Source organism: Culex pipiens, chromosome 3 (assembly GCF_016801865.2).
Source record: "Culex pipiens pallens isolate TS chromosome 3, TS_CPP_V2, whole genome shotgun sequence".
Taxonomy (NCBI): Eukaryota; Metazoa; Arthropoda; class Insecta; order Diptera; family Culicidae; genus Culex; species Culex pipiens.
The window spans coordinates 70733530-70752067 of NC_068939.1; the positions used below are offsets into that span (position 1 = coordinate 70733530).

General features: G+C 38.8%; 4 protein-coding genes across 11 annotated transcripts in view; 2 read left to right on the forward strand and 2 right to left on the reverse strand.

Annotated features, from left to right (window-relative positions):
* The window catches only part of LOC120419961 (microtubule-associated protein RP/EB family member 1), a 46150-nt gene extending 44083 nt beyond the window's left edge, over window positions 1-2067 (forward strand). For all 8 annotated transcript variants that reach the window (XM_039582822.2, XM_039582827.2, XM_039582826.2 and 5 more), the window contains exon 6: window positions 479-2067. In XM_039582822.2, the coding sequence (XP_039438756.1) occupies window positions 479-529 (51 nt within the window). In that variant the 3' untranslated portion in view covers window positions 530-2067. The remainder of the gene's footprint in view (window positions 1-478) is intronic.
* Window positions 2068-3304: 1237 nt separating this feature from the next.
* On the reverse strand, window positions 3305-4997 carry LOC120419960 (tubulin alpha-8 chain-like). Its single transcript, XM_039582821.2, has 2 exons — window positions 4804-4997; window positions 3305-4720 (listed from the first exon to the last, which is right to left on the reverse strand). The coding sequence occupies exons 1-2, from the start codon at window positions 4804-4806 to the stop codon at window positions 3377-3379; spliced, it is 1347 nt and encodes a 448-aa protein (XP_039438755.1). The 5' UTR covers window positions 4807-4997; the 3' UTR covers window positions 3305-3376.
* A 1276-nt stretch (window positions 4998-6273) lies between these two features.
* Window positions 6274-10577, forward strand: LOC120419983 (tubulin alpha-8 chain-like). The gene is made up of 2 exons (XM_039582861.2): window positions 6274-6469; window positions 9083-10577. Exons 1-2 carry the CDS (start codon window positions 6467-6469, stop codon window positions 10436-10438), a joined length of 1359 nt encoding a protein of 452 aa, XP_039438795.1. The 5' UTR covers window positions 6274-6466; the 3' UTR covers window positions 10439-10577.
* On the reverse strand, window positions 10450-18388 carry LOC120419995 (UPF0046 protein C25E10.12). The gene is made up of 3 exons (XM_039582884.2): window positions 17711-18388; window positions 17425-17648; window positions 10450-17369 (listed from the first exon to the last, which is right to left on the reverse strand). The coding sequence occupies exons 1-3, from the start codon at window positions 17976-17978 to the stop codon at window positions 16959-16961; spliced, it is 903 nt and encodes a 300-aa protein (XP_039438818.1). The 5' UTR covers window positions 17979-18388; the 3' UTR covers window positions 10450-16958.
* Window positions 18389-18538: the final 150 nt, after the last annotated feature.

Here is an 18538-nt window from a genome sequence, read left to right on the forward strand (position 1 = left end):
GAAGACACCAAAATTTTATCTCGTAATCACGCCTTTTAGAGCTGTAAAAAATAAACATTTTTATTTTTTGACAAGTTAATTCAGCTGCTTATGCCGACGACATTGAAATAAGTGTTAAAGAACTAGAAATGGTGAAAGGAGTTAAGATGGGATACACTAAAGTGGTTCCATATTCACACTGAAAATCGTGTCTACTTTGGATTGGTGAAAATGTTGAAACGTTCCAAGACACGGACTAAGTTGGTGCGGCAAGAGGGTTTTGCTGACAAGATATAACAAAGCACAAAATCGGCGTAGAAAACTTTCTAAAACTATCACTTCTGTTTTTCTTTCTATTTCACAAACACTCTAACACAAAACTAACCGATTAGTTTAACACAGCAAGGTCGTGTTAAATTTGAGTTGACAAACTTTTCCGTGAAAATTTATTTTGACGATCTTTAAAAAATTCACACTTGCTTCCCCACTTCTTTCACAGGACGGTTTCGCCCCTCCGGATGATGCAGCAGCGGAGGAAGAAGAGTACTAAATCGCTCATTACACCTAGAACAACAGCAACAGCAGCAGCAACAACCACACAACTAAGATCAATGATGTACTACTAAGACAGCAGAAAAAAAAAGCGCGCGCGCTCTCTCGCACACACACCCACAACACACACTCACCCGCAGAGAAACTACAATCTGGCCGGAGTTGACTCCGCGACTTCCCGGAACCAACCAACCCAATAGAACTTGGAGCGTCGAGAACAAGCTGTAGTTTAAAACACTTCTGAGAGATATAAGATTGCGGTAGTGATGAGGTTTTTTTTTGTTTCGTTTTTTCTTCTACATTTCACTTTTTTTCTCTGTATTTAAAAACAAATATTTCACCCAAACATATTAAAAGCTACCATATTATCAATGTGACTAATTCAACGCGGTTTTGTGCGAAGCGAAGCGAGGTGAGAAATAGAAAACAAAAAACGAACTGATTTTTCCCACAGGTGGAATTGTTTCGAAACTGGAAAAGTGGCGCAAGTGTTTATAGTAGTTGGGGAAATGGGGAGAGAAAAACAAAAAACACGTATATATTTACGCAAAAAGGTTTGAGATCTAAATCATACTGCATCAGAGATTTCGTTTTAGCATTTTTTTCCGTCTTTTTTTGTGTCTCCTTTAAATCCGCGTCGAGCGCAAAACACACAACAAACCCAGAATGTAACACGAACGAGAAAGAGTATTTTGAAATGGTGCAAAATCGACTGTTTTATAATAGTGTATTGTTACGCATTTTTCCCGCCCCGTCGCGTGTATTGTAATTGTAGTAATATCTGGCTTGAATTTTACGTTTCGTTTTCTGTTTTGTGGAGGGGGCTCTTCTGGTAATGTACGCATTACTAACTGTTGAGCATTTGCCGACAAATCAGTGGTCCACGCTCAGCAACAACGGGCACGCGCAAGAGTGTGCCGTTGTTCCAAAATGCCTTGTTATTTACACTTTTCAACGAACCAAACAACAAACAAATCCCATTGTTCAACAAAACCCTGTTACAGGATTGGAAAGCACTCATCGAGCGCATTAAGAAATAGACTAAATTTTTCATTTAACCGACAGAAAAAAGTAGAGAACAGAGAAAAAAACATAAATTTCGAAAAGTGTAAATTGTGTAACAGCATTAGCTTGAATACTCTGTTGTTAAAAGAAGCAAAAAAAACAACAACAACAATAAAATATAGTATTGTTAGCGTCAAATGAGTCGTTTGTGCGCGTGAAACAAAACAAATCAACACCCTATTACAACCTATTTATGCTTGAAAGGATCCATTTTTTTCTCTAATCGTCAACGCCCCGTGCTTATCAAACTGAGGGAAATAAATAAATAAACAAAATAAACGAAACCTAAACAGCATTGTTGCGCAAGTCAGGTGTGCAAACCAGGCGTAAAAAAACAAATCTATAACAAACTTTTTTCTAACATTTTGGTTCGAATTCGGAAGGCCCAACCCAGGCCGCCACCCCTATGACAAAATTGGTTAATTTAATTATTCTTTTTTATTAATAGACAAATACTATCGTAAAAGCAAACCCCGTTTGTTTTCTTTTCTTGTTCCGAAATGATGACAATCCCTGGTGCCAAGTGGGTGAAAAAGTGTCCTTCCCTAACACCGACGTGAACTTCATGTACCTAGAATGTATACAACATACCACTTTTCGATACTCAACTTGGGAGTGCCTGGTACCTTGTGACAGGATAACAGCATTCCAATAAGCGCAGTCTACTAGATCAAAAAGCAGGTGAGATGACAGTTTTATATTTTATAAGTGTACTGCTACATCAGAAACAAAGAGTGACGTCATACCGTTTGTTTTGACAGTGAAATAAAGGAAAATTCGGAGTTTTTTTTCTAAGTTAATTACTATTTTTTCGATCCTGTGCCACCCAAATGCCGACCTGCCGCGTCGAAACATCTTCGGCCACTCGAAGCTACAACCCACTGAGAATTTTGGCTCGAGCCTCGACTCGATTCCGGCTCGATCTCGAGCCAGATCGACTGGAAAACCATCAGAAATGGCATTTATATGCATTTTGAAGTCTTCTGAAATAAGTTCGGCTCAATATTTTTACAACATTCAAACTTCAAAAGTCTGTGCACCTTGAAAAAAGTCTGGCTCGAGCTCAAATGTCTACGAAACACAGCCAAATTTTAGTATCAAGCATCCCTGTTGACAAGACACATAGGCACCTGATAAAGGCAACCAGTACACAAATGCCCAAGCTGAATTTGACAAAAATGATACAAAAGGTGGACGCCTTTCGCCGAAGCAAGAGCAGAACAGTCGAAGAAACAGTAAACCAAAAAAAGTAATATGACTTCTTGAAAAAAGTTTACTGTTGCACAAAAGAAACAAAAAAGATCATTATCATCTGGAGGGCTTAAGAAAATCTTTAGTAGTATTTGAAATTTAATGCTGCTAGGTACTTGAAAAACACGTCTGTGTTAGGGAAGCGCTTCAATTGAAAAAAAAAGATTGGCGTTTTAGGTAGGTGCATTGCGATTTACGATACGTGCTGAAAAAATCTTACCATATTGCAATTACGTTAAAGTAGTAGCATAGCATAAAAGTTATCATAAAAATCGAACTATTTGACATGTTTGCACAAAATCAATTTGCTGTTATGTTTTCTGTCATAAATAAAACCAATTAAAAAATGTATAAAGAACATGATTAAAACAGCTGCCAATCTTATAATTTGTCCCAATTCAACCCAGATGATTGTGATTGTTGATATCAAGCATTTGAATTAACTCAAAGATGCATATAGTCAAAACTTACTCAAAATACTAGTTTATTAAACAATTGAAAAACACATCCGTTAAAAACCTTAAAACATTCAATATTCGTCATCACCTTCTCCGTACTCATCGCCAGCCGTATCAGTCGCGACCTCCTCGTAGTCCCGCTCCAGTGCGGCCAAATCTTCGCGTGCCTCGCTGAACTCGCCCTCCTCCATACCTTCTCCCACGTACCAATGGACGAACGCCCGCTTCCGGTACATGAGGTCAAACTTTTGGTTCAAGCGCTCCCAAGCCCCCGAAATGGCCGTCGAGTTGGACAGCATGCAGACGGCTCGCTTGGGCTTGGCCAAATCTCCGCCGGGCATGATGGACGGCGCCTGTTGGTTGATGCCGATCTTGAACCCGGTTGGACACCACTCAACGAAGGTGATGTGGCGCTTGGCCTTGATGGCGCTGACGGCACTGTTGATGTCCTTCGGAACGACGTCACCACGGTACAGCAGACAACAGGCCATGTACTTGCCGGTGCGGGGGTCACACTTGACCAGGGTGTTCTCCTGGCTGAAGGCGGCGTGGGTGATCTCCGAAACGGACGAGAACTCGTGCTGGGCCTTGGATGCGGATAGGAGTGGAGCGTACGAAACCAGCGGAAAATGGACACGGGGATAGGGGACCAGGTTGGTCTGGAACTCATTCAGATCGACGTTCATGGTTCCTTTGAAGCGAAGCGAGGCCGTTACGGACGAGACCACCTGAGCGACCAGCGCGTTCAAGTGGTGATAATCGGGACGACCGATCTGAAGATTCTTCGTGCAAATGTCGTACGTGGCTTCGTTGTCGATCATGAAGCAACAGTCGGATGACTCCATCGTGGTGTGCGTGGTCAGTACGCTGTTGTACGGTTCCACAACGGCCGTCGAAATCCTTGGTGCAGGATAAACCGCAAACTCAAGCTTGCACTTCTTCCCGTAATCCATCGCGATCTGCTGCATCAACAGCGACGTAAACCCCGACCCGGTGCCTCCCCCAAACGAACGAAACACCAAAAATCCCTGCAACCCATCGCACTGCTCCGACTGCTTCCGGATCGCCGTCGATACCTGCTCGATGATCTGCCGGCCAACGGTGTAATGCCCACGCGCGTAGTTATTCGCCGCGTCCTCCTTCCCCGTGATCATGTACTGTGGGTGGTATAGACTGCGGTACGTCCCCGTCCGGATCTCGTTGATGACCGAGTCCTCCAAATCGATGAAAATGTTCCGCGGGACGACCCGCCCGGACATGGTGTCGTGGAAAAACGTGGTCATATTTTCGTCGACCTTCAGGTCCGGGTTCAACGTCCCATCCGCAAGCACGCCATGCTCCAGCGAGAACAGCGGCCAGCAGGAGTTGCCGATTTGGCACCCGGCTTGGCCAACATGGACGGAGATCACCTCGCGCTGTAAGGTTTTGGGAAGTTGAAAAGGACAATGAAAGATTCCACCATTTTGTGTGGCTTGGTGTAGCAAGCTCTTATACATACCATTTTGGTATTTTGTTTAAAACTTGTTACTTTTGATATTCTCCAATTGGTAAATACGTAATATACACCAAATTTAATAAATTATGACTATTACAACAAATTACTTAAATATAAAACAGTGACGAACTTTTTAACGGCCGTCCTGATGTGCTAGGCAGGAGGATGGCGCAGTTATGTATTGATCGGAACAAAGCAGTGTGGTACCAACCCAAAAAGTCTAGACAATTAGGACAAACAATCGGTATTCAGAGGATCAATAGAGTTTCACTTTGGATTAGCCGTTATTATTCAATGCTTCATATCTGGAGTTTTCTTGAAAAGGTCTAATAAACAAAATTTCCAGTTATTGCTTTTTGAATGATTTTTAATACCCCTGACTCAAGGCGGTTACAAAAACACCCAAAAAGCAAAAACTGGAAATTTGGTTTATTGGACCTTTTCAAAAAAAAAGCTCCAGATATCTTGAAATTTATTTGGTAGGTCTCTTACTAAAGTTTTATTTCCTGAAAAGACAAACGATGCAATTTTTACGAAAATAAAAACATAAAACATTCGCAATCGTTTTCACTAGATTTTACTTTTTTCCATTGGTATTTTGATGTTTAAATATTTTTGTCCACCTGTTTTTGAAAGACTATTTTGAAAATATAATTAAGAAACCTATTTTTAATATCCTTTTGTGATATACAAAATTAAAATGAGTCAAACATTATCTAATTGGATTATATCAAAGTTTTATTTTAAACACTTAACTTTAAACGCAGAAAATGGCCTTTCCGGAAGTAGTCCGAGAGACACAAAAAATTAGAGTTTTCTGTATTAAAAAATATTTATAGCATTTTTGTTTATATTAGTTTTGCTTACATATCACATTTGAAAATGTATTTTTAAGTTAAAAACATAATTCCTGAATTATTAAAAAAAATATTTCTATTGACATTTGGATAAATCTAATTCATAAAAAAGGAAAGACGTACTTTTCAATCTTATAGGATCAATACTAAAAAATAGTTAGAAAGTAAATAATTTTTTTTTTTTTGGTTTGCCAAAAACTTGGAGAAAAGTTGTAACTGTCTTAATTTTCCATGAAAAATTCTTAACTGTCACATTGATAATTACGAATTCCATGCAAACGAATGGCTTGCATTACTGAGCGTGGAAGAGAAGTTAAAGTTAAAAACTATTAAAAACTTTTGCAAATCTTTTTTTAGCCGAACTAATTGAAACAAATTATATTACAAGAATTCGTAAATAATTTACAATCTGTAGAAGTGAGTTTCCTGAAAAAAAAAATGAAAATCTGGCTAATAATTCCAAAGTGTGATATGGATAAGTGGATATTGTAATAATAGTTGATGAGTTGATGACCCTATGACATGACCAGCAAACGTCTTGATATTACCAACGGTTTAAATTTAATTTGAAGCCGACTGTCATCGAACCAGCGTTGCTCTCAACTTATAACAAAGGCGTATTCCATGTACAAATCCATAGGCACTTGGATTTTTTCTCTCGCATTCGTGAACGTTTCGCACGTTTGGCGATTTTAAGTAAAATTGTATCCTAAAGATCCATTTCGATTCCGTGACTGCTGACTGTAGTCATTATCAAATTTTGTAATTGTACTTTTTTGTTGTTGGTCAAGTTCTAGTATTCTACAAAAATGGTGAGTGTTTCAAAATAAAATATTGTACAGCTTGCTCGAAATTTACAATATGGTGGAATAGAAGAACAATGCCAATTTTCCTGTCAACAATCATGCATTGAGGCTACAATTGGATTATCATATGGAAATTTAATAGTATGTGACCACTTCTAGAGCAACATTTGAAAAGGCACATAAGCATTTTGCCAGCTAGAATTGTTTTGCAAATTCCGAGCAAACTGGGAACGATTAGCAGAACAATTCGAGCTATCAAATTGCTTATCGTCTTTTTGCTCATGTTTCTCAAGAATTTTTATATAAAATATTTTGTCATGAGATAAATGTTTTTTTTTTTGCATCAAGAAATTTTTACTCTGTCTGTTAAGTTAAAGTCAGTACCAAAGTTTGGAATAGTTTATAGATCGTAATCTTCCGATTGACTGCATACTTTAATCTTTATGAAAAAACTAGAGTTGTTTCGAAGGTCCTGTAAACAAAAATTTCTTTTTTTTTGCTTTTGAAACCGCTTTGAGTCAAGGGGATTCGAAAACACCCAAACAGCAAAACATTATAATTAGGATTTTTGGACCTCTTAAAAAAAAACTCCAGACATGAAAATAAAAGAGAACACTTAAAAACCACAATTTTTGGAATACTTTTTTCTTACAGATGTTAAAAGTGTCAGTGGGATGCATAGATAAAAAAAATACAAAAGTTTTCCAATTTTGTGGGTGTTCCGAATATATGATTTAAATTCTACGAATATTTTGAAAAGCAAAAGTTTTAGGGTTTCATAGCACTCATTCCGCAAAGGTTTTCGAAATTCGCAGTTCTCAAACAAAAATGGTCATTGATTTTTTTTTTTTGGTCAAAATTCGGAATTTTGGAGTTACTAACGACTCACATCAACAAGAGTATGGTCACGGTGTATTTTTTCGAGACCTCAAAGATAAAAAATTCGGTATGTCTGATACTTGGCACCGTGAAAGAAGGGCTCTTTCCCGATATTTTGCGGGGTATACCGAAATATTTCGTTGGGGGGTCTAGAGCAACTTTGTTTTTGAAGATTATTTTTTTGATTTTATGGGATATTTGTTTAAAAAAATCACAGAAAATCGGAGCATTAATGTTGATATCACTTCTTCACTATTATCAAATTTCTTATGAGTATGCCTTGGGGACTCTACCCAACTATATTTAACAAATATTTGACCTCCATTAAAACAAATTCGAACCAAATTTACCAGATTTCTAGCTTTCTTTGAAATTACCCCAAAATCCATGCTGGAAGCTCCGATACGACCGAAAGTAAATCTTTTCTTTGTACAATTTGTCATGAAAATACAGCAACTCATTGCCCGGATACAAATTTGAGCATTGAACAATGCAAAGCATAGATTATTTATTTAATAAGCTGTTTATTACCCAATAGGGTCCGAAAATTATTTTTTTGCAATTCCCTCGTGAAACTACTTACTTTTCCTGTCATTCTTGAACGACGAAATAGCCTACTTTTCTGTACCAAAAATAACAGAATCGAATAGCAACACTTTTCAAAATAAATGCTGAAAAGTTCTACTTTTCAGCACTGAAATGGGTGCTGAAAAGTTGAACATTTCAGCACTTGTTTCGAAAAGTAACACTTTTCAACATTTTTTTGATTTAAACGATTTATTGACAAAATACATGAAAATTTAACTTAAAATTTCACTCAATGGGTGTTTTTCGGAATTGCAAAAAATGTTGTATGTAACTCGTTGCAAAACTTGTTTTTTCAGCACTCTTCGTATTAATCCAACTCGGTAAACCTCGTTGGATAAATGTACGACTCGTGCTGAAAAAATCCTCTTTTTGCAACTTGTTGCATAAACTACTATTTCAATCCTCTGCCTCATTACACCATTACATTTTAAAACATTTTAGAATCAATCACATTGTAGTAGAAAACAGTTTTCTAAAAAATTTCCATAAAAAAATCAATTTTGCCCAATTTCCTGAAATAAATAGTGCCTTTCTCAAAAATTTCTTAATTGAATTACCTTTCACATGATGGGCACTGCCTACTAATATATTTTTTATTATGATAATATTTTATTGAATCATAAAAATTATAACAAGTTTTGACGAAATTCATGAAAATTGTTCTATAGCATTCATTACACAACTCAAGTCAGAAGGTAAGTCAGATTACCTTCAAATATTAAAAATACTCACTGGGAATCCTGACCGGTAGGGGATGGGTTTCGACTAGCGGCGTGCTCGATTTTCAATCCAGAGGACGTGAGTTCGAATCTCAGCCCGGGATGATGAAGTTTCAACATTTTCTTGCATCAGAATTTGCTATCTTTTGGCAGTAGGATAATTGTAACAAGGTTTAAAGCTTTTGAACCTGAATCAAAATTTATCTACTTGCACGTAATTGAAGAGCATTATGAATCAACTCACTTGAAGACTTTTTATAAACTATACAAATTACAAATTATACGGTCACATCGAAGAATGTGTCGTACATTTTTTATTGATCTTTAATTTTGAATCGATTTGGTCATAATAATTCGGATACGCCCTAAGCAAGCGTTATGAACATTTCCCCAATAGTTACTTACCAACGCACTTCCCCTACTTTGCCCACAGCGCGAGGTGATGTCCATCAACGTGGGCCAGGCCGGGTGCCAAATCGGGAACGCCTGCTGGCAGCTGTTTACGCTCGAGCACGGCATTCAGCCGGACGGAACGATGAGCGAAAAGGTCCCGAACGACGAGAACATGGCGGCCTTTTTCCTGAACACCGACTCGGACAAGGTCGTACCGCGGAACATCTTTATCGACCTGGAGGAGTCGGTGGTGTCGGACTTTCGAAACGGGCCGTACAAGTATCTGTACCACCCGCAATACATGATTACGGGTAAGGAGGACGCGGCGAATAACTACGCGCGTGGGCATTACACCGTGGGGAAGCAGATCATCGATCAGGTTTGCAACACGATCCAAAAGTTGGCTGAGCAGTGCGATGGACTGCAAGGGTTCTTGGTGTTTCACTCGTTCGGGGGAGGAACTGGGTCGGGGTTTACTTCGTTGTTGATGCAGCGATTGGCCGCTGATTATGGGAAGAAGTGCAAGCTGGAGTTTGCGGTTTATCCGTCGCCGAAGATCTCGACGGCCGTCGTTGAGCCGTACAATTGCGTGCTTTCGACGAGCACTACGATGACGAACTCGGACTGTTGCTTCATCATGGACAACGAGGCCACCTACGACATTTGCTCGAAGAATCTCCAGATCGGTCGTCCCGATTATCACCATTTGAACGCACTGGTCGCCCAGGTTGTCTCGTCCGTAACGGCCTCGTTGCGCTTCAAGGGAACCATGAACGTCGATCTGAACGAGTTCCAGACGAACCTTGTCCCCTATCCCCGTGTCCACTACCCGTTGGTTTCATACGCTCCACTCCTATCCGCATCCAAAGCCCAGCACGAGTTCTCGTCCGTGGCGGAGATAACGAACGCCTGCTTCGAGCCGGCCAACATGATGGTCAAGTGTGACCCCCGGCACGGCAAGTACATGGCCTGCTGCATGCTGTACCGCGGGGACGTCGTTCCGAAGGACATCAACAGTGCCATCACGAGCATCAAGGCCAAACGGCACATCACCTTCGTGGACTGGTGCCCGACGGGGTTCAAGATCGGAATCAACCAGCAAGCGCCGACGGTGATGCCCGGCGGAGATCTGGCCAAGCCCAAGCGGGCCGTCTGCATGCTCTCGAACACGACGGCCATTTCGGACGCGTGGGCGCGGGTTAATCAACAGTTTGATCTGATGTACAAGAAGCGGGCGTTCGTCCATTGGTACGTGGGGGAAGGCATGGAGGAGGGCGAGTTTAGCGAGGCGCGTGAGGATTTGGCCGTACTGGAGCGAGACTACGAGGAAGTTGCTGGTGATACGGTCGACGAGGCTGCAGAAGGCGGAGAGGGCGGTTCGGATTATGAGTATTGAAGGTCGAAGAGTTGAGTTGAGTGTTGTATCTGAGGAGTAGATGCGTGTTTTTTTTTGTTTGTTACAAATCTTATTTTGTTATGTAGTGTAAGCTAAACTTAGGTGTTGTTTAAATATACAATTCTACCGAGTAAATGTCTGTGGTTGTAGAGCTTTGCTATCTTTTTTTTTATCATGACCTGTAATAGTTTTGCATTTTGTAATACTTGCAAGCCTTGAAAAGTGCTTTCAGTGGAGTATGTTGACTAGATAAAGCACGTGATATTTGTTTTTTTCCTATATCAAGAGAGCTGCCAATTGATTATGTCTTTATCTTAGTGCATTTCTTATTTATATTGCTAGAGTACCTAAGTCTAAACAAGTGACTTTATATCTACCCACTTCCATAAGATCTAATGGATACTATTCTCAAATTTGGTCGAAATTGTTTACATTTTTTCGACAAGTTTCTGGAGTAGGGAACGTTTTAGTGAGCTAATTTATGAAAAATTAATTTTCCTTGAGCTTTTCGTTTACTTTAATATTAAGACGAACTTTGTCTAAAAAAAATCTAATGTATAATTAAAGACATGAACATGCTAATACTGTTCAGTTCATTTATCTGTGCCCTTTTGATAACTAATATTAATAATTATTGAACTTGTTCATTTAAATTAAATCAGTTATTTTAATGCAAAACATAGCATATTTATATTCACACCCAACCGGCGGTCGCATGATTGTGATGCATGGCGGCATGAAAGTATATCAGAATCTGCATGAAATCTGTCCTCATGCATTTTTTGCGATATAGAGGTAGGGGCAGGGGGGGCAGAATGGACCAGGGGGGCAGAATGGACCAGGGGGGCAGAATGGGCCACCCTTGGTTTTGGGCTTTAGAATGGATTTAGACCAATTGTAAGGCAAGGGTCTTATAAAGGACGTCAAATAACTTCACCATACCGAAAACGACGTTCGAATTCATTGTATTTTTCGAATTATGAGCAAAAATGTAAATTTATTGACAAAACTACGCAAATGTTGTTTATTTCGAGGTTCTTAAATAAGCTTTCTGAAAAGTTGGATTGTTTGAAAAAGTTTGCTCAATGCTTATAACGTTACTAGATGTTACTACCAAGGTATACAAACAACAACGGAACCTTAAAATCATTTAGAGACTTGGTGGTGGAAGTGTTAAATTAAAATCCACTTGGGGGCAGAATGGACCACCCTTTTCCTGCCTTGTAAAACTAATCAAAAGTTGCGAAATTTTAGCTAAATGGATTATTTCACTTCTGGTAGCTTCACAAATCACGTTTAATGCAAAATTAGTTGATTTTTTAGTTGTTTTGATGATTATTTGTAAAAATAGTCTCCTTTTTCAACATATTAACACTATTTAAAAAAAAAATTGTTTTGATAAGTGACTATTTTTATTAAAGTGGTCTAACTTCATGGAAACTATGTTAGAAAGGTACCTTAAGTCATTTCTTATCTCCCTTCAACGTTGTATTAGACAAAATGGCTTGTTTTCTAAGGTGGCCCATTCTGCCCCACAGGGTGGCCCATTCTGCCCCGCACCCTAGAAAAGTAGTCGAAAAAACTTTTTTTTTAAAGTGGCTCAAAAACAGTTTTAAGCTAAAAAATTTCATCAACCAAGTATATAACATTGAAGGGAACATCCCAAAGCATAAGCCTACTACACTGAATTCATAAGTTTTCATGTTTTTCTATGGTTTTTGGCGCATTTTACTTAGGCGGGCCATTCTGCCCCCCCTCCCCCTATGACATTTTTGCCCGTTGCCGACAATTATCGACATTACCGACGGCTTTTTGGTTGTATTGTACAAAAAAAACTTAACAGAACGAGGATTGAACCACCAACTTCTTGGTTGTTGATCCGACACGCTACCAACGCGCCATGGACGCTTCATGAATTTTGAGAGAAAGAGCACCAACATATACTTCTCTTTAAAGTGTTGCTCGGGGACGCGCCAGCATTATATGTGTTGGTGAGAACTGCAGATCGCTGACATGTTTACACGCGGGCAAAAATGAGCTATGAGCTTGCTGCAAAAAAATGTTATAAAATGTAACATTTTCTGCAGCAAATCGATTGTTGCAGATTTGATATATATTTTTTCTTTGGGTGTAAAATATTATTTTTTTCAGATTTTAACCCCTAAACTCATGAACTGATTAAATTTTCTCATTAAATCATATTTTTCATCTAACTGTTATTGCATTTATCGAGATAATTGATAATATCTTTTATTTGAAAGCGTCATTTGAAAAAAAATAATCCCATAGTTATACTGCCGCTCTAATCGTGTCCGTCCCATATGTAAAAACAGCAAGCCGAGAAAAACGCGTGTCAAAGTTGTCCCGCCCATAAGGCTACGTGTTATAATTTCACGAAAAAGTGGATTTTCTCCGGCTTTCTAGAACAAAGTACTACATTTTATTGGTTTTTCTGATAGTTTATATGATTTTGAACCAAACTGCATCAAATTTCCAAAATGTATTTTTTTCCAGTATAATACACTTAATTTTTATCGAATGATACAACATTTGGTTAAACCCAATTTAGAACAGTTTGATTAATATCTTTTAGTTGGATATAACCTAGTGTGTCTTCAAAGTTCGTGTCAAACAATGGATAGATAATTCGTAACAACCATCCACCGAATCACAGTGAGATGGTTCTGGAAGTAATTTTCTACAAAATATTGATTTTTTTGTCTAAGTAGTCATAACTTTAGGCCAATGTTGGGATTCTCGCACTATCGCGAGAAACATTTCTCTCTCTAGAGTTCTCGCCGCGAGATCCCTTCTTCAGCTCTTGGTAGCGCTCGCGAGCTAGAAATGCCCGCGAGCGCAAACAAATCGACGGTAACATTTCAAAAGGCATCATGTACATTTTGACACTTTCTGGGTTATTGCATATTCTGAAAGTACTCCTAATAAGCTACCTCTCCACCAAAAATGAGCAAAAGTTACTTCAGTAAAGTCGGTTTAATCATGATTTTAAATAAAGTAACATAAACAAAATCTCTGCCATCAACAGTCCCTGTTTATATAGCCCTGTCAACCTGTCAAACAAAAGACTACATGAACCTCGTGACGAAAAAAAAGCAACATGAACAAAGCGCCATGTACATTCGGCGAAGAAAAACGAATCATAACAAAGCGTCCCCCTCAATGACAGCAGGGTGATATAGACGTTGGTGAATTCAAAAGAAGTTATGTTTGTTTTTCTCAAATAAAATTACGGAAATAATGTTTTATTGAATTTGGATGATCAATTATCAATAAAAGCAACGTTTTTCATCGTTTGTAATCATTAGAACATCTTATTTTGCTTTTATATTAAAATGGGAATTGAAAATATATGCTCAACATTCAAATGCGTTTTTCTCAAAACGCATGGTTTGTACATGATGCTTTTTGAAATGTTGGCGTCGAAATAGAAAAAAATAACAAAACGATTGAAGCTACACCTTTTTACCATTGAACGGCTAGTACGTGGCGTTCGCGAGCGGCTAGGAAAAGAGCGCGAGTGAGAAGAGAAAATGATTACAAGTTCTCGTCTTCGCTCGCTCGCGATCAAAGATTTCCATCTTCTCGCTCGAATTCCATCATTGCTTTAGCAGGTTTTTTAAATGGCAAAACCAACTTTTAGGTGTAGTTCGAATAACAAACTTGTAATTTGTTGCTGACTTGTTCGAAAATTTGTGAAAAATAATAAGTTTTTTTGAAGGAGAAAAATATACAGGTTTTCCAAACAAGTTTCAATCCCGTGGATTTAGGCAAGGACAAACACTCAATATCTATTCTTTTGATACCTAAATAGGGCTGGTCGAAGTGAATTTCACGTATCAAAACCAGCATTTGCCTTTATGCCCAGCAAAAACAATAATATTGAATGTATGTCCTTTTTGAAATGTTAGTCTTAGTTTAAAAAAAATGAAAATATTGTTTTCGAAAAGATCGAAAAATTTCACGAATGTTTAAGATTTTAACATTGTAAATCGGACCATTAGTTGCTGAGAAATCGACATTAGAAAATGGTGGGTTGTTTGGGTGAGACTTAGAAAACCTTTGCATGGTAATATCTCAGCAACTAAGGGTCGTATCAACAAAGTTCAAAAAAGCAAAATATAGAGAATTTTCTCAGCTTTTCAAAAATATTTTTTTCAAAAGTGGGCAAACATGGGCATTTATTTAAAAAAAATAACTGCGATTATTTGAAAAAAAAATACGTAAAAATGGCTATAACTTGAAAAAGATGCACTTAATCAAAATTTCACTAGAGTACTTTTTGATTGCCAATTCGATTTTAAATCGAAAAATGAAGTTGAAAAATGTTTGCGACTAATATTTCGATTTTTTGAAAAAATCAGCATTGATTCAAAAGATCATAACTCGGTCAAAGAATGTTTGCCCGCTCTGGAAATTTCTGGGAAGTTGGAATTTGATGTCCTCTAAAACATATCAGAAAATAAAAAAAATAAAAATATTGTTTTTTTTTGCATATCAAGTTTTAGTGACAAAAAGTGAAATTAAAAATCAACAAACAAAATTTTACCTTGTATCTTTTTTTTCAGTGTAGTCCTTATCCATACCTACAACTTTGCCGAAGACACCAAATCGATCCAAAAATTCCTTCAAAAGATACAGATTTTTGAATTTAAAATTCAAAAAATTAAAAAAACGGATCACCGAAACCTCAGAGAATTGCTCTCATGGCAACGTAAGCAAACTAAAAATATCTATGCAAGTCAGGAGAAACAAAAAAAAAAAAATGACAAAGGGAGGAAACTTTTGCATGAAATACATGCAAGGGAGCATCGAGGAAAAGATTCTTCGAGCTAGAGAGGATATAAAAGATGAGCATCGAAGTATGCAGTTTGAAGGGACTGAAGAAACCATCGATAGATGAAATAACATTGAGATAGCAAATAGCGATAACCAGAGAGTCGACTGTATTTATTCAAAATAGCTTAGTGTTTATATAAACGTTCTATCAGCATAGGAAACCCGTAGCGCAACTTGGGCTGGATAATCATCACACATATATGACGAAATCCAGTCTGCAACCAGTTAAAATTACAAACTTTCGCATGCGAATGCGAAAAGAAGTATGGAATTATTATTAAATACGTTTATTTGAAATTACGCAAGGTCACATGAAACACGCAAAATCATCAAACCCACGGTTTTCTAAAAGTTAAGAGTTCTATTTGTCAATGCTTTTTAAAGATTCAAAATTGTTGGAAACAAAAGATTTTTAGCGAGTTTCTAGAGGCGAGCTTGGCTCTCAGAGGGTTATAATAATGAAGAACGTCCAAGAACAGCCGAAAAAAAAAATACAAAAAATATAGCGGCCAGCCCTACTGCGTTGTGTTTACCTCATAGAGGATTCTGTGAACGGAGCACAATTCACAGAATCTACATTTCTGCCGTTTGTTTTTGCTGCCTTTAAATTTTTCTGCCGTTTATATGTTCTGCCTTTTCAATTTTCAGCTTCTTGATTAATTTTACAGATTAACTTTTTGTGCGTTTTTTTTTCAATCATGTTTTATTCTGTTTTTGTTGTTGATTGATATTGTTTTTTTTTTGCAACTCAAAAATATTTTAAAGTTGAACTTATCATAAATAGTAAAAAGTAAGTGTTTTCAAAACGGAATTGCATTATTTTTGATTCAAATATTGTGCAAAAAATGCTCAGAAGAACTTTTTAAAATTGCTCGTAGAGTCAGATGTTTTAAGTACACAATTCCTCCTGTAGTTTGATTATAACTGGCAATTATTCTGCCGCTCAAATCAAGGCCGTCCCATATGTAGTTTCGCCAATTTTTAGTTTTGCAGTTTGATTCAAAATCATGTGAACTATCAGAAAAACCTATAAAATTACATAGTTTACTCCAGAGAACCGTAGGAAATTTCATTTTTTCGTGAAATCCTAACACGTAGACTTTTGGGCGGGACAAATTTGTCTTGCGTTTTTCTCGGCTTGCTGTTTTTACGTATGGGACGGACTAGATAAGAGCGGCAGTATTGGTGAGAAAAAGCTAGAAAGAGTTTGTAAGCGACTAAAACATTTATTTGCCTTTTTTTTTAAAACGCGCCTAACTGCTTTTTGTAACAAAATATTAGTGCTACCGCAAACAGATTTTTGTTTAAATAAAAACTAACGAACACAAACGCAAATTAGGCTAAGCTTAGCCTCTTCGGAAATACAGAGGCATTAGAACAATATTTTCCCACAATTTAACTCCGGTTAAGCATATTTAAGTGTCTAGTAATGTTACTCTTCCAGTCTCCGTTGTAACTTGTCTGAGTGCTTTGTGTTATCTTATTGTATTCATGTCATTTTCAAGTGTTTTAAACAAACATTTATTCCACTGTGGTTAAATCACAGATTACAGAAGCATTTGCGAAGCTTAATCATTGCCTCAAAGACCATGTCATGGTATAATCTACCCACTACTTTCTACTTATTACTATTGTACAAACTCCATCTCCCCTTCCCCCACGCTTAAGCATCGTCATCTTTGGTCCGTCCCTTGGGCAGCGTAATGTCAAACACGATCGGCGCGTTGTTGGGCAGATAGTTGATGTCGCAGGTCGACGCGTTCACGAAGATAATCTTACCGTCCGACGTGATGCCGTATCCTTCGTGCACGTGCCCAAACACGTGATAGCGGGGCTTGACGCGCTGCTGCACCGTCGTCAGCAGCTCAACGCAGCCGGCGCGCACCCCCGAGCAGCACAGATCGCCGTGGCCGACGGGAGGCGTGTGCGTCACCAGGATGTCCAGGTTCTCCGGGATTTGCTCCCACTTTTCCAGGCACGCTTTGCCGCGCTTCACGTTGAACGCCCACTTGCAGAACTCGGGCTGCCAGGGCGTGCCGTAGATTTTGAGCCCGTACAGCTCGACGCACTCGTCCTGAGGAATGGGGGCGAAATGTAATAACGAAAATCTAAAGATAATGCTGCCTCACCTGCAGATACACGCAATTGCTCAGGTACTGGCGGATGTTTTCCGTTTTGACCGCCTCGGCCAAACTTTCTTTCGAGTTGCCCAGCGTTGGGATCTCGTCGAGCAGCGTCGAACCGGTCTTTTTGCAACACGCACTCGCATTCTGGAACGGATGCGTAAAGGTATGGTCAAAGCTCAGCTCGTGGTTCCCGGCGATGACCAGCTTGTGCTTGTGGGGAAGTTTCTCTACGGAGCAAGAACTCAATTAGAACCCAGACAACACTTTCAGGACCGTGTCTCAAACTTACCCAACCAGTTGTTAAAGTCCACCACCTCGTCCAGCTTCCCGCACCGGGTAAAGTCCCCCGCGTGGATAAAAATGTCCCCGTCCGGGACCTCAAACTTGATATGGTGCGTCAGCGAGTGCGTGTCCGACATACAAACAACACGCACCTTATTGCTGGCCACTTCCGAGTTCGGTGCTCGCGCGTTAATTTTAATCACCCGCTGGCTCTTGGAGATTTCCTTCCACGCCGACGTGGGGTCCTCCGTCAGGGGGTGGAGTTCGACCTTCATGGTCACGAATTAACCGGTTGTTTAGTTCACGAAACGTGCGTGCAAAAATTGTGAAACCACTTTGTTGTTGTGCGAAAAAAGTGACGCAAACGCGATTACGCCAACTGTCACGCAGAATGCGCACGACGCAAGCGGAGGTAAACAAACCGTGATTTTGAGGCACCCTGTTTTGAGTTGGCATCGTTTGTTTACCAAATCAGCTGATTGAAGGGGGGAAGTTGTTTCGAGTTATTTTAGGGAAATTGCATCACTTTTGGAGGAGTTTTCTTAAAATTTAGAAAAATTACACAGATTTTAGAGATTTTTCGTGAAAACCGGTTAAGTTTCAATTTTCAAAGCCGAAGAAAAACGGGTCAAATTACAGACAACAAAAAACAGCTGATTATGAATGAATGCCAATTTCCCCTCCTTTTTGACATTGTACTGTCAAATCGTGAATGACAGTCAAATGACGTTTCTTTCGTTGTTGCAGTGGCGCCAGATATTTAATAACAATAAATTTCAAGGGGATTTTTTTTAACTTTCCCAGTCACGAAATCCGGATTTTTTTTTTTAAAGGT